At 32.1% G+C, this 13,648-nt stretch overlaps 1 protein-coding gene across 2 annotated transcripts in view; it reads right to left on the reverse strand.

The window, feature by feature from the left end:
• Nucleotides 1-13,648, reverse strand: part of LOC118746670 (myb-like protein Q) — a 52,049-nt gene that overhangs the window by 16,067 nt on the left and 22,334 nt on the right. For both annotated transcript variants that reach the window (XM_036480546.1, XM_036480545.1), the window contains one exon: nucleotides 9,355-9,552. In XM_036480546.1, coding sequence (XP_036336439.1) covers nucleotides 9,355-9,552 — 198 coding nt within the window. The remainder of the gene's footprint in view (nucleotides 1-9,354; nucleotides 9,553-13,648) is intronic.

Here is a 13,648-nt window from a genome sequence, read left to right on the forward strand (position 1 = left end):
AACTAATCCAAAATGGAGTTCAGTGAAGCGTTCAACCTTGAATTTTATGTGATTCAAGGCCATATGAGTGATGAAATATGTACTAGACAAGTTATATTTCTTGCGATAACTAAACGCAGGCAAAGGAAATAGTAGCAGTGTGTATGAGGTTGACTTATACAAAAATGTATAAAAAGAATTGAGTATATCTGAATATTCTGATGTAAAAATATTATTAAAAAATGCTTACATGTACATCTTCATAATCAATGCAAAAGCTTTTTGTTAATAATTTGTTAGCTATTATCATTAAACAAATCATCTAAAAAACAATCAAACCCATTTAGAAAACTTCCTTCATCAATCAACAAACTTCAGCTGAACCTACTAAGGACCACTGGGCCTTCTAAGAAACAAATATTTACAAACGAGTCGGATTTTACATGACGAAGACTTGCTGAGTGTAAGACAATCTGCCAAAGCAAATAAGCTGCAAAGATTTAGAAAGTGGTGTACTTTGGAAAGCGAAATTTTAATCCTTCAAAGCATGCCGGCAATTAAGAGAAGTTGAAAGAGTAGCAAGATTCGTTGCCACAAAAAATAATGACCCAAAAATCGATGTTGCTTCTGATGCACAGTTGGAAAAAACGGTTCGCAATTAAATATTCGACTAACTCTCTCCCACAGCCACTACATGCAATTCTAATTAAAAATATTTAAACAAAAAAGGCTTATCCTAAAAAAAAAAAATTAGAAAATAATAATAATATAATAATATATATATAATACCTGATAACAAGGGTCGCATCAGGCACATTAATTTACATACTTATGTATGTAGATACAAATATTACCAGACGCTTTATACGGTAGAATACATATTTGAAAAATGGCATATTCATTAATTAAAATCACTAGAGCAGCACTCCTTAGCTACTAGTTAGTTATGGGTTTTCTGCATAAATACTATAGACACATGTAATACATCCACATATACGAGTATACATAAATACCTTTGAAGAATTAAAGGAAGCTTCGTGTACATAAAATGCATATGTACATATCTATAGTATAAATAAAAATACATACTTGTTTGTGTATTAAAAAAAATAAATAAAAATAATAATGTCAGCACTTAACTCTGGCACGCTTCCCATGTACAATCGTCCTCAATTTCGAGCGAGTGGTTACGTCATTTCTCATTTAAATATTCAACACGTAAGTATGTACATATGTACATACCTAAGTACGAAATAAAATTTGTATGCAATACAAAATAGACAAGCGAAATTGGCAAATTATAATTATAAATATGTATCGCAAATTTAATCTAAAATATAAAGCTAATTAGAGATACCACATATACAGCTACATAGCTAAAAGCCAATCAGCGCTATGTCATGTATTTTCAACCTTATTGATGGCAATCAAATATTTAGGATTGATGAACAATTTGCAATTTAATGAATTTCTACCGAAATGTGTCGAATAGACCCCATCATGGGAGGCGTTAAATGGTTAAAGTTTTATTACAAAATAATTGCCCGCTAGTTTTACTTTATACAGAAGACAATAATTCGATATGTACATATATAATGTATTTTTAATAGAGACCTACGTACATTTATGACCCATTACCATTACCATTACCACAAAAAGAACATTTACGTATATTTTGTGATTGCTTCTGGTATTTAAAGTGTTAAAAAAAAGTCTACGGTTTTGAAATATCATAGTGAGCGATGTGAAGTATAAACAAAAATTAAAATAAAAAAAAAATTGAATTATAAAAAATTTAAAATGGGTGCGACTTTCTTTCTTTAAAAATTTTTTTCATTCCAGAAGCATGAATACATCCTCTGCAGGGCCCAATAACCAGCGCTTATGTTCGTGAGTTAAAGCAAACGTGCTTGAAGATTCACATGCAAATACATTTTGCCAATTAAGAATTTTTTTTGAAAAAAAAATTAAAAATTATTGAAAGCTTAGAGACCAAATAATTTGAAAAAAAAAATCAAAATAGCTGCTCTGCTGATACTACCAGTTTAATATGCCTTGGCCCTACCCAAACTTTAATCGAAGGATTTTTTCATCGTCTGTGACGCCTACAATGAGAAAAGAGTTTAGTTACGTCAACTAAATATGTTTTTCTCAACACATCATTTGGTTACAGTTACATTATTTGGTTATCAATTTAGCTGACTTTTTTCTGAGTGTAGTAAAAATTATTTTCTTTTTCGTCTACGATAGGTGGCCTTGGTCTCCGAAGATGGAATTCAAGTTTTCTCATTCCTAAGACAGTCGGCTCTACATGCTCGAGTTTTTCCCGACAAATTGAGGCTAGGAACGTTGAATTCCATTAAGTGTGAATTTTTCAAATTTTTTTCTTCTCTTTTCTACTTTTAATCTAAAATAAATACTTATGGCCTTATTCATAAAAAGCAAAACAGTTTTAAAGAGCTCTATAGAGTGGCATTTTCATTTAAATTTTCGATTTATAAAGCAGTTCTTTATTTTTAATGAATTTGTGTGTTAGAATTTATTTTATCTCACTGATTTCCAAATTAAAGCTATGCCTGCTTTTAGCAGTCATATTATAAGTTTGGTCATGATTTCTGACTAACAGCAAATAGCCGCAAAACTATTTGAGAATATTGGTGGAGTATTCGCTTGTGGAAAATCTGGCCATCCGCTTACTATATCAACGCTAAAAGTCTAAAAGCTGTGGACAGTTGAATTCTTTGAAATATCCTGCACAAGCTGACAACAAAATCGGAGTTAAATTTGTACTGTAAACGCTCCCAGAAGGCATCTTTTATTCAAATTTTATCGACTGGGCATTGCTTAATGAATATACACACACATACATATAAATTTTTGTATTCCCAATTTTAAAAACATATCTTACTTCGACATAACACCAATTTTTTAAGCAACAGCTTACTATTTGCTACAGCACAAAAATCTTACATAATCATGGCGCAGCAAAAATAGTATTGGTACATATGAACATGTATGTATGTAAACACATTAATACCCCCAAAAATATTTGACTGCGTATAAATCACTAACAATATTTCTCGACACGCTTTGTTGAGACTTTTGCTTTTGGCACAAGTAGGTAGTAAACAAGTGAGCACATACCTACTAGTATGTACTTGTATGTAGCACGTATGTGAATTCAATCGAAAGACTTAAGCGAGCAACTCATAGGCTTTATTGCTAATACAGCGAACAGATGTTACGCTAACAATTTCGTTAAAATCGTATATGAGTTAATACAAATGTGTGTGTGTGTGTGTATTTATCCATGTTGATTGTGTTGTAAATTGTTATTGTGCAAATTTGAGATATGTTTTTGTATACATACATACGATGCATGTGCATATGTAATACTGGAGACTTTTTACATACACAGTGACTATCGCTGGGTGCCATAATGGCATAATAAAAATACAGTGACTCAAATAAGAGTTCACATGTTCACGAAAACCATATAAATCAAAGTTTCAAACTTTATACAAAATGTAGAAAACTTTAACAAATTTTCATCAAAATTTCGAAACTTTAAGTTTGAATTTTTAGATATTTTTTTTGTAAGCAGTTTCATACCTCACAAAATTTAGTAATAAAGTACATGTTTCAAGCTGCTAAAATATAACGTTGATTTAAATGTTTTATGTTTTTTTTTTTTTTTGCTGACGGCACTTTGCACATTGTTCCATATAAACATGAATTTCTTAGAGAATAAAATGCGCAAGACCGTTCGAAAAAAAAGTATAAAAGAATTTAACAGTCTCAAAAGAGAAAAAAGCTTTCTAAAAAACTCAAACTAAAGTGTACGAAATTTTGACGAAAGTTCAGGAATTTTTCTGAATTTTGTATGAAGTTCGAAACTTTGATTTATGTAAATACATATGTATGTATATGTTTTTGGTTAATGCACGGAAAATATTTTGATACAATATTATAGAAACATAAAAAAAAATGTTTAACTTAAAAAACATTGTTCTGTTACTTGTTTGAGTCACTGTATATGCATCCATAAAGGCGTAGACTTGCATGCATTATGTTTGCTGCTTTGGCGCTTTTGCTCTTGCTATGTATTAATATACAAATACATATATACATACTATACAATGTTATACAATATGCACTCGAAACATACATTCATATGTACAGATATACATATCTATGTATAGTATATGTATGTATGTAGATGCCAAAATACTATACATAGTTACATATGTATGTACGTTAATACCTATCTATGTAACCATATTACAGCGCTCCATGCATGTAACGCCTCGGTTCAATGCAGTTCAATTTGTGGCTAACTGCTTGTACGCTACATGCTCGGCTAGTGTTTCATTTGATCTCTGGCATTTGTGGCTGTTGCTTTGGCATTTGCGCACATGCATACAAAAACGCCGAATAACAGCCATATAGTATATGTATTTTGTATGTAGGTATATATATATATGTGCATACATTTTTTATGCTGCCTTTCGCTCCATGCAAAAAAAAAATCCGTTCTACTTCAACAAGCGAGTTATAAAATTTGATAGATTTTATAATTTCAAACCAAATATCGCGGATCAATTAATTTTGCGTCATTCTTGCGGTTACACCATATTAAAAAAAAATTAAAAAACTAATAAAATTTTTCCGCTTAAAAAATTCTATATAGTCTGGAAAATATTTGCAGCGCTTCCCTACTATGGAATTCAAATTACTTAAGAAGTTAGAGTAGTTAGAAGTGAGAGTGGCAATTTTCTCGAAACTACTTTTTCGAACTGGTTTACGCGATATAAAAATTGCAAAAATTTTTTGAATGTGGTGAATTTTCGCGAATTTTGCACAAAGTTTTAAACTTTGTTTAAAAATTTTGTTGCAGATCTCTAAAATTTACAGTCGGCTATCACGAAGTGTGAATATTTGTTTGAAAAAAAAATTCAGTTAAAACCCCTTCGCTAAAAAGCAATTTTCAGAAGAATTTTCAACGCTCTCTAGCTTCTGAATGACATCAAATCATAATATTTTGGAGGTAGCCATAAACACATAAACTGATTTTCTTAAGAATTAACAACTTTTTTTGTGAGCCGTCTTAATGCACATACATAAATATGTGCAATGTTGCTTCGAAAAAAATGATTTCTGCATTTTGTAACGGTGTAGAATGTACATACATATTTTCTGCTTTGTATGTATACATTAGGGTGCATCTCTCTCCATCAAAAAGAAAAATAAATAGTCGGTACTGTCTTTCCATGGGATTATAAAACTGATTATATATTAGGACCTCCGCCAAAAATACTTTCGAATAATATTAAGATTTACGTTAGCTAGACACATTAATTTTAATTTCCTGCAAAAATTTTATTTTTTTTATAAATAAAAAGAATTAAATTTTTTTTTAAATCCTCTCAGATGATAGAAGGGTTAAAGCTTAAAAGGTTCACATAAAAATCTATAAACATTTTATCAACGGGATCAAAATAGTGAAATTTTTGTGGCTATTTTCAAATCGGTCCAACTAACGTAAATCTTAAAATGTTCCCAAAATATTTTGCGGAAGTCTTAAAATATAATAAATTTTATATTTTCGGTGGAAAAACAGCAACATTTTTTTTTGTTGATGCACCCTAGTATAAACAGCATCAAAACTTATTTGTGTGTACATATGCATAATATTACATCTGTACCTTTGTGTACCATGTAGCATGTTTTTTCCTTCTTCTTACATTGCAATTGCGTAGTTACTATTTAGTTGTGTGGTTTTTGCCATTTTGGGTAGCGTTTGCAATTTATTGCAACATTTCACTGTACAAGTAAATTGCTTTCACTTCAACATGCCACAAGGTTTGCTAACAGCACTTACATACATATTTATTTATTAAATGAGAAAAAAGCAGCGTGTAACTGCACTTAAATTTTACTCGATTAAAAATTTGTGTATTTGAAAGAAAAATAAAATAGTTGTCACAAAGGTGTACATATGTATCAAGCGAGCTGGCGTGTGTGATTTACTCACAATCATCAACAGCATCATGATCGCCATCATCCACATCAGCAACTTAATGGGTGGTTGTCATATCTGCCCGTAACTACAAATAAATTGGCTACCGCTCGAGTATTCAGAGTATTCACCTGGTGCTGGTTGCGCCTGCATCGTGCCTGCTGACTGGCATTTGGCATTGCTTGCTTTGGTGTCTGACGACTGGTGCCTGGTGCCTGGTACCTGCTGCCGACGGTACACTTACGCGCTGCCTCACACCTCAGACCTCAACATTATTATTTTCACAAAATTATGGGAATTTTTCTACTGATTGCAATTTATTTCGCTTTCGTTTTCATCTTTTCCATTATATTTTCAATTTTCCACTTTAACCACATTACAGCGCATTGAAATTAGCAACGCGAATTATTTTCTAGTTTAACCAGCTAGTTTGTACTAGTTTTGTGGCGCGTTTAATTCAAATTGCATAGACGCTATTGCGCAGTTTACATGGGTGGGACTTTATGTTTTATGTGGGCATTTGATACAATTTATTAAAATTTAGAAATCTTTGTGTGGCTGACTTCGCATTGGTAAATTTATGAAGTGGGAAAATGTTGTTTTATTTTTGATTTTCATGTTCCCAATAAGAAATCAAGCAGTCAAGCGTGCTTACATATGTATGCATGAGCAGTTATAGCAAGAAAAAAACAGGAAAAAAGCTCGCTCTTGGACTGCATTTCTGTGATAAAAAAGACAACACGTAAAAATGGCACCTCGCACGAAAAACTGGCTTAAAGTATGTAATAGATTTTTCCATCATAGCAATTCGTCTAATCTTAGAAGACTTTTTGAAGTTGGGAAGTGTATATGCTTAACCTTTGGCCACATTGAATCGATACCCTTATTTCGTGTTTTTGAAACAGACTCAGATTCAAGAAATAACAGAGAGCAAAAGCGACGGAGATTATTTGACCAGATTCCGATACATATATCCTTAGTATATTTTTAGCCAAGTTAATAAGAAGCCTATACCTTGTACCTCCTCAGTCTGCTTTTAGCTTGGTAAAATGCTATGATGCTTCGCCAGTGTTGTTCTATCACTTCTATTATCTACAGTGGCGGTCAAAAATTGATGAATGGCAACAATGTCTTTCAAGCTAACAATAATTTTTTTTTAGATTTTTTTTTTATAAAAAATGTATCATGCTTTAACAAAAACTGCAAAAATCACACTTTCAAACTTTATACAGAACTTAGAAAAATTCCACAAATTTGTATCTAAATTTCGAGCTTTTTAACGAGAACTTTTAGAAATTTTGCAGTTAACAAACTTATAAAATTCTAGTAAAATAAGTGCCAGTTTTGAGCGGCTAAAAAATCGCATTGGTTTTTAATAATTTTTTATAGTTGACAGCGTTTTGCACTTTTTTCCATATAAACATGAATCTTTTGTGAAAGAATATGCGCAAGACCCTTTGCGAAAAAAAAAAAATTAGAAAAAGTCAACGCCAGTTTTCCCAAAATTCGCTTTTTATATGAAAAAAAAAAAAATAAAATTAAAAATCAATGCGATTTTTTAGCCGCTTAAAACTTGAATATTAGAAAGCTATATAAAATTTATCAACTAAGCCAAGCGGCAATCAAAAATGTGGAGTTGTGGCATAAATCTGGAGCACCAGGAGTGGATCAAGTAGTGGCGCCATTTTCTTCTGTCAACTGACACGGTGGGATAAATTGCCGGCGTATGCTTGAAGCAATTTTGTTGCTTACGATTTTAATTAAGTTTTATGCAAGCAAATTGGCGGTACAGTAATTTAAGTGCAACGAAAGATTTTTGCTTTATAGACTTTCAAATATGTATAGCATCGGGGCGTTTTGCAAGGAAAAAAATTATAAATTAGTTTAATGTACATATACGTAAATAAACATGTGTGCATTTGTATGGCATGTTTAGCATTCCTTGCCTATAAAGTAAAATTGAAATTGAAAATGAAATTCATCTTTATTTAGTTTTTATATGCATATATCGCTTTTAGAAATATATGTATGTATGTATGTATAAAGTGTATAAATAATAAAAAAACAAATCACTCTATTCTAGGCAATGTGATGAGCTTTATTCTTTTCAATGCACATTTTAATATTCAATTCGTGTTTGGAAGATTTGCAATTAACAATTAGATAGCTAATTGAATTTTTCTATACATTTAAATTTTTCATTGAGATAAGTGAATAATACATATGTAAGTACATATGTGGTATTTCTAGAACGATAAATATTTGATTAGAAGTCACTAGCAGAGAATAGGCACGGAAAAAATTAATTAAAAATCTGATAATTATTTGCATTAAGTGATATACATATATATGTATACAGGATGTTGAAGATGCCTATATTCGTAGGTTTGACGATTTTTTTTATATAAATTAATTTGAGTTATTTTCTTTATAAAGACCATAGTTCTCGGCTATAATGGAGGCTGCAAACGGACTTCGTACTGTTTCAAAAGGTAAAGAGTGCTCATCTTTACTGACAGCCAGACAACAATTAAAGCTGTTAGTTCCATCACAATTAAGTCAGAAATTGTTCTGGACTACCGCCGATCTCTGCAAGAGATGGCTAAGCAGAACAGTCAAAACCTCATTTGCGGGTACGACCAAGCAGATTCTTCCGAGTAAAGAACGCATTGGTATGTCCTTCGCCGATTGCAAGCAGCTTTTAAGAGAATTTATCTATACTCGCACGAGCGAGAGATGGATGCAAACTACGACCAGTCGAATTTCTAGGCGAGCTTGGCCTAGGTGGGAACGAAAAAAGTCTCGAAGCTTATATTCTCTAAAGATGGAGGTTATATCTCACACAATTGGTGATCTTAGAAAGATTTGGAATATGCAATTCTGTAGTCCATTGAATTTTATTTACTAAAGTCGAATTGCAATCGCAACAAGTACGTATGTTCAAATAGTTTGGCTATAATATGATTGGAAGCCTAAAAATGCTGTTCCACTAAGTTACAAAAAAAAAATGTTGATCAACCTTGTTTTAAAGACAGCGCCGATTCCACGAAAAATACATCAGTTAGGGCCTTTCCATATTTGAGGCCATGACGGCCAGAGTAGCCTAACTAACATTTAAAAAAAGTTGAGATGCACCTTAAAGTACATTACTAGAATCGAAACGTTAATAACCTGAAGCACGTCCTTTTATTATCCTTTTAAAGACCGCATTTAATTTTTATAGATCCTTCTTTCTCATACTACTAAAATTTTTTTCTTTGTAGATAGGCTCCTCCGGCACTCATGGCCTCATTTCATTAACGATATCATGTTTAAATATACATATGTATGTATGTACGCATGTATGTAGTACTCACTTTGTTCACTTGCTGCAGCGTTTCCAACATCAATTCCTTCTCCAATACAGAGTCGAGAGCCTGCACCTGATCGCATGAGGCCTTGGCCTGCAAGTATGAAGAGGCCAAAATGAAAGCGCCCAATATGAACGAGGACACAATAATGGTGAATGCAGTGATTTTTGCAATTTTCACCGAATTCGATTGGCGCTTGTAAGCCTGAAAGATAAAGATTAAATGCAAATGTATAAAATTAATGAAAGGACTTGAAAGAGTGGAGAATGGGCAAATTATGTGAAAAGGATATGCAAATGCATAGTTGAAAGAAGCAAGCTATTGAAATATAAAAATACATATAAAATGTGATTCAGTTATAAACGCAATGAACTTCATTTTTATGGAGCTTTAACAAATTTTCTGGTTTTACTTTGGTGATTCTTCTACTAAAGCTACTCATATACCAGAAAAAATAAGTTGCATTTGCTTATAGATTTAGAAAGTTGATTGCAAGTTTGTATACGAGTATGTGTGTAAGAGATTTTAGGCTAAAAAGATAAAAGAAAAAATTCGAAAAACAGAATAGGAGAAAAAAAGCAACAAAGCTACTAATTAAATAAAAATAGTTGCTGCGTTTAAATATTAGCATTTAAAAATATATATGTACGTAAAGTTCTTTTCTTTACAGCACATTTTCAGCCATTTTTTCACCCATTTTATTAAGCAGTTTGTAAAAAGAAAATATGCAAACAATTTTCTGAATTTGACCCTCATTTGAGTGTCACATTTACTACATTTCAAGATCAATTTCTTTTTTTTACAGCATTTTGAAGTGCAAATTGGGTATTATTTTTATTTTGTTTGTCCATTGCAGCGACTTGCTGGCGACTGAGCGCAACTTGAAACCTGCACAATGCGACCGGCAAGCAAAAAAAAAAAAATTATAAAATAAAAATAAAAAAACTTCGGATTGTGAAAGACGCTGAAACAAAAGCGATGACAAGCACAAAATAAAGAAAAAAGACAATAACCATGAATAAGTGTAATTATACATACATACATATAAGTATGTATGAGAAAAAAATATATAATAAAACCTAAATAAAAACAACAAAAATAAAACGCTTCAAATGCAGCCCAGTAGGTGCCGTATGTTTACTACTATAAGGTTTCAAGTTCAAAAGTGAAATTTTTAGAAAGCTCGCGTCTCATTTATTTTCAACAGAATTGAAGGTGAGACTTTGTTGTGCATAAGTACTCGAATTAGTGGTGTTTCGTGGAAAAATGCGTAGCAAATGTCATTTCTCGGGAATGTACGAAGTAGGGAAATTTTTATTATTATTTTTTTATTGTTAAGCATTTTTGAATAGAGAAGGTGCTCTTACTGTGGAGATGTTACATTCTTATAAAACCTGAAATAAGCTGAAGCATAGAAAAAGTGTTTAGTGTACATTTCTTTCTCACTAATGAATTTACTAATTACAATTGTGTCGGGTATTTTAGTAATCAATTTAACTGATTTATGGGCAGAGCACAGAGTTTATTCCAAAGTCGTTAAAACGTAAAATACTAGCTCCACAAACTTTTCACATATTCTGGCTGGTGAAAGCGAAGAGCATATCGTCTGCTGAGTGGAAGATCGACCTATCTCGGGAGCCAGTTCGAAAATGCAATGAAACAATGCCTGTTCGAATTTATACGTAAAAATAGAACTCTTACAACATCGACATCGAGTGATTTTTGAATACTACTTGCACCCTTTTTCTCCGTAAAAAGCCCTACATGTTATTAATAGGAATGTCTAGAGTCTAGCCAACCACTTAGTTGACTATTTCGAGACATTTCGAAACTTGGGCTATCTGCCACTCTCATACCACTGTGCGTCGTTGCCTAATTAATTTTTAATTCATATAGATATTCACTTTCGACTTCACGCATTCAAGTGAATGTAAATACATTCACATATTCCTATTCACATGGGCAAATGTAGGATAATGCAATAAACTGGTAAGCGTGAGAGGAGATTATTGGTTTTTCAAAATTTCTTCGCATTGGTAATAGGCTCGCGATTGCACATCTAACGTAAATATTATTACATCTGTATGTACATACCCACAAATTGTAGGTGTACATATGTATGTTTATTTGCACATAAATACATATTTTGCTAGCGTGCGAAAAACTAATATCATCACTAAAATTTGCCTTTATTATTATCTCGGCTTGTTTGTTGCGTCATACAAAAATTTAGGATCGCTACATGCACGCATCGAATGGCTTGCGAAACGATGAGCATAAAAGGAGATGGCGCTACGTGCTAAACGCTTATTATTTAACAACCTGCTGTAATGTCTGCCAAAAGTGTCTACAACACAATGATATTACTATCAATTTTATCGTAACTACAATCATTTCCCACTTCTCCAAAACAAAAAAAAATAAATAAATAAATAAAAAAACAACGAAATGAAAAACAAACATGTTTCCAAATTCGAATTTAGCAATAGCTTTTTTAAGCTTCACTACGCAGTTGCCAAATTGCAAATAAAAGTGCATACACTGCCGGCAAAAAGTATTGGCACAGCAAAGTTTTCACAATATGTGCCACAATGTTTTTTTCTAATCATTTTCCGCCAATTTTTTATAAAAAAAAAGGTTCATTCTACAACAAAAAACATAAAAATATAGTTGTGCAAAACTCAATTCAGCAAATTTTCTTGCAAATTTTCAACTTTTTAGAAAAATTTGATTATAATAAAGTACAAGTTTTAGGTAGCTACGAATTACCGTTGATTTTTGGAAATCTTTTTTCACGCAGTAAAATTTTTTCATTCTTTAAATTTTTTCAACAAAAAAATTCTCAAAAAGCAATACGAATTTTGACTAACTCCGAACTTGTATTTTTAAAATTTTTAGAATTTAATGGGCTGCAAAACTGCATACTCAAAAAATTCCAAAAACTCTGATTAAAATTTGAAAATATGCATTAAAATTTGCTTAATTTTCGTGAGTTTTGCACAAAGTTTAGGAATTATATTTTTATGTTTTTTGTTGTAGAATGAACCATATTTTTATAAAAAATTGGCGGAAAAGTATTAGAAAAAAATTGTTGCATATATTGTGAAAAATTTGCTGTGCCAATACTTTTTGCCGGCAGTGTAAGTACATCTATCAATGCATTAACACTTGTGTACACAATCAGCCAACAGCCATCAGCAACTACTACCAGTCTACGCCCCCTCCTTCACTCATTCCAGATGCGTTCGATGATCAGCTAATGATTATTTCATAACTCCTTCTGGATAGTGCCAATACGAAAATGTTTACTTTACTATTATGGTGGCTAAAAGCATACATATGCACGCTGTATACATACAAACAACATACTACTATACATAAATATGTACGTATATATATACATTCATATGTATGTACATATGCAGCTAGGCGCGTTATGGTCGTTATGGCCTTTTTCGACACCACGCACCTAACGGGCAAGCGCTTGCTTACAAAATACTAATAGTCTACCACCCAGTGGGAAAAGTAGTAATGCATTACAAGCGTGATAGATAATGTAATATATTCCTTATAAGTTTTAGATTCATCTACTATTTAATATGTAATCAGCATTCATTCAATGTATCCAAAAAATTAAAAAAAAAAATGCATATTAAATGGCTTACGTTCCTTGATTACTAGGTAATGCTGAATTGAACGCCTTATTTTTTATAGCACATCGCCGTAGGGAAAAAATGCATTTTCGAATGTGAAAATGGCTGTTTTACTGATTTTTTTTTTATTGATTACCATACATTACATTTTCCCACTGGGCAGCTGCATTCTACTGTTATATAATCTTCATATAAGTCTGTATACGACTATATTACACTTACGCGTAGCCACTCTTAGCTTTTATTGCGTAATGCATTTGTCATACATATCATCACAAACATACTTCTTTAGTTTAGTGATTGTAGACTCTAGCTTACGTAAAGTGAATGGCATGCAGCTGCTGTCTGGCTGCTCTTCACTTAATCGAACGCGAGTGCGCATCCTCTTAAGTCGGATTTACTGACACCTCACGTGTTATACAGCGTGCATGCCAAACATATTGCTTAGTTAGCTATCAACCATTGATGCTGTTATTTCTTTTTTTTTTTTAATGTAAGACACTCCCTCACTTCTCGAGCTGTATATGTACAAGTCTTAAATTAGCATGCCGCACATTAAATTGGCATTTCGTAAAAAAAAACACTTAAAGCTACTACTTAAATGGGGAGCGTAATGCTAATAGCTAATGCGAAAATATGTACAAAAA

Source organism: Rhagoletis pomonella, unplaced genomic scaffold (assembly GCF_013731165.1).
Source record: "Rhagoletis pomonella isolate Grant_MI unplaced genomic scaffold, Rhpom_1.0 Rhpom_scaffold_00011, whole genome shotgun sequence".
Classification (NCBI taxonomy): domain Eukaryota; kingdom Metazoa; phylum Arthropoda; class Insecta; order Diptera; family Tephritidae; genus Rhagoletis; species Rhagoletis pomonella.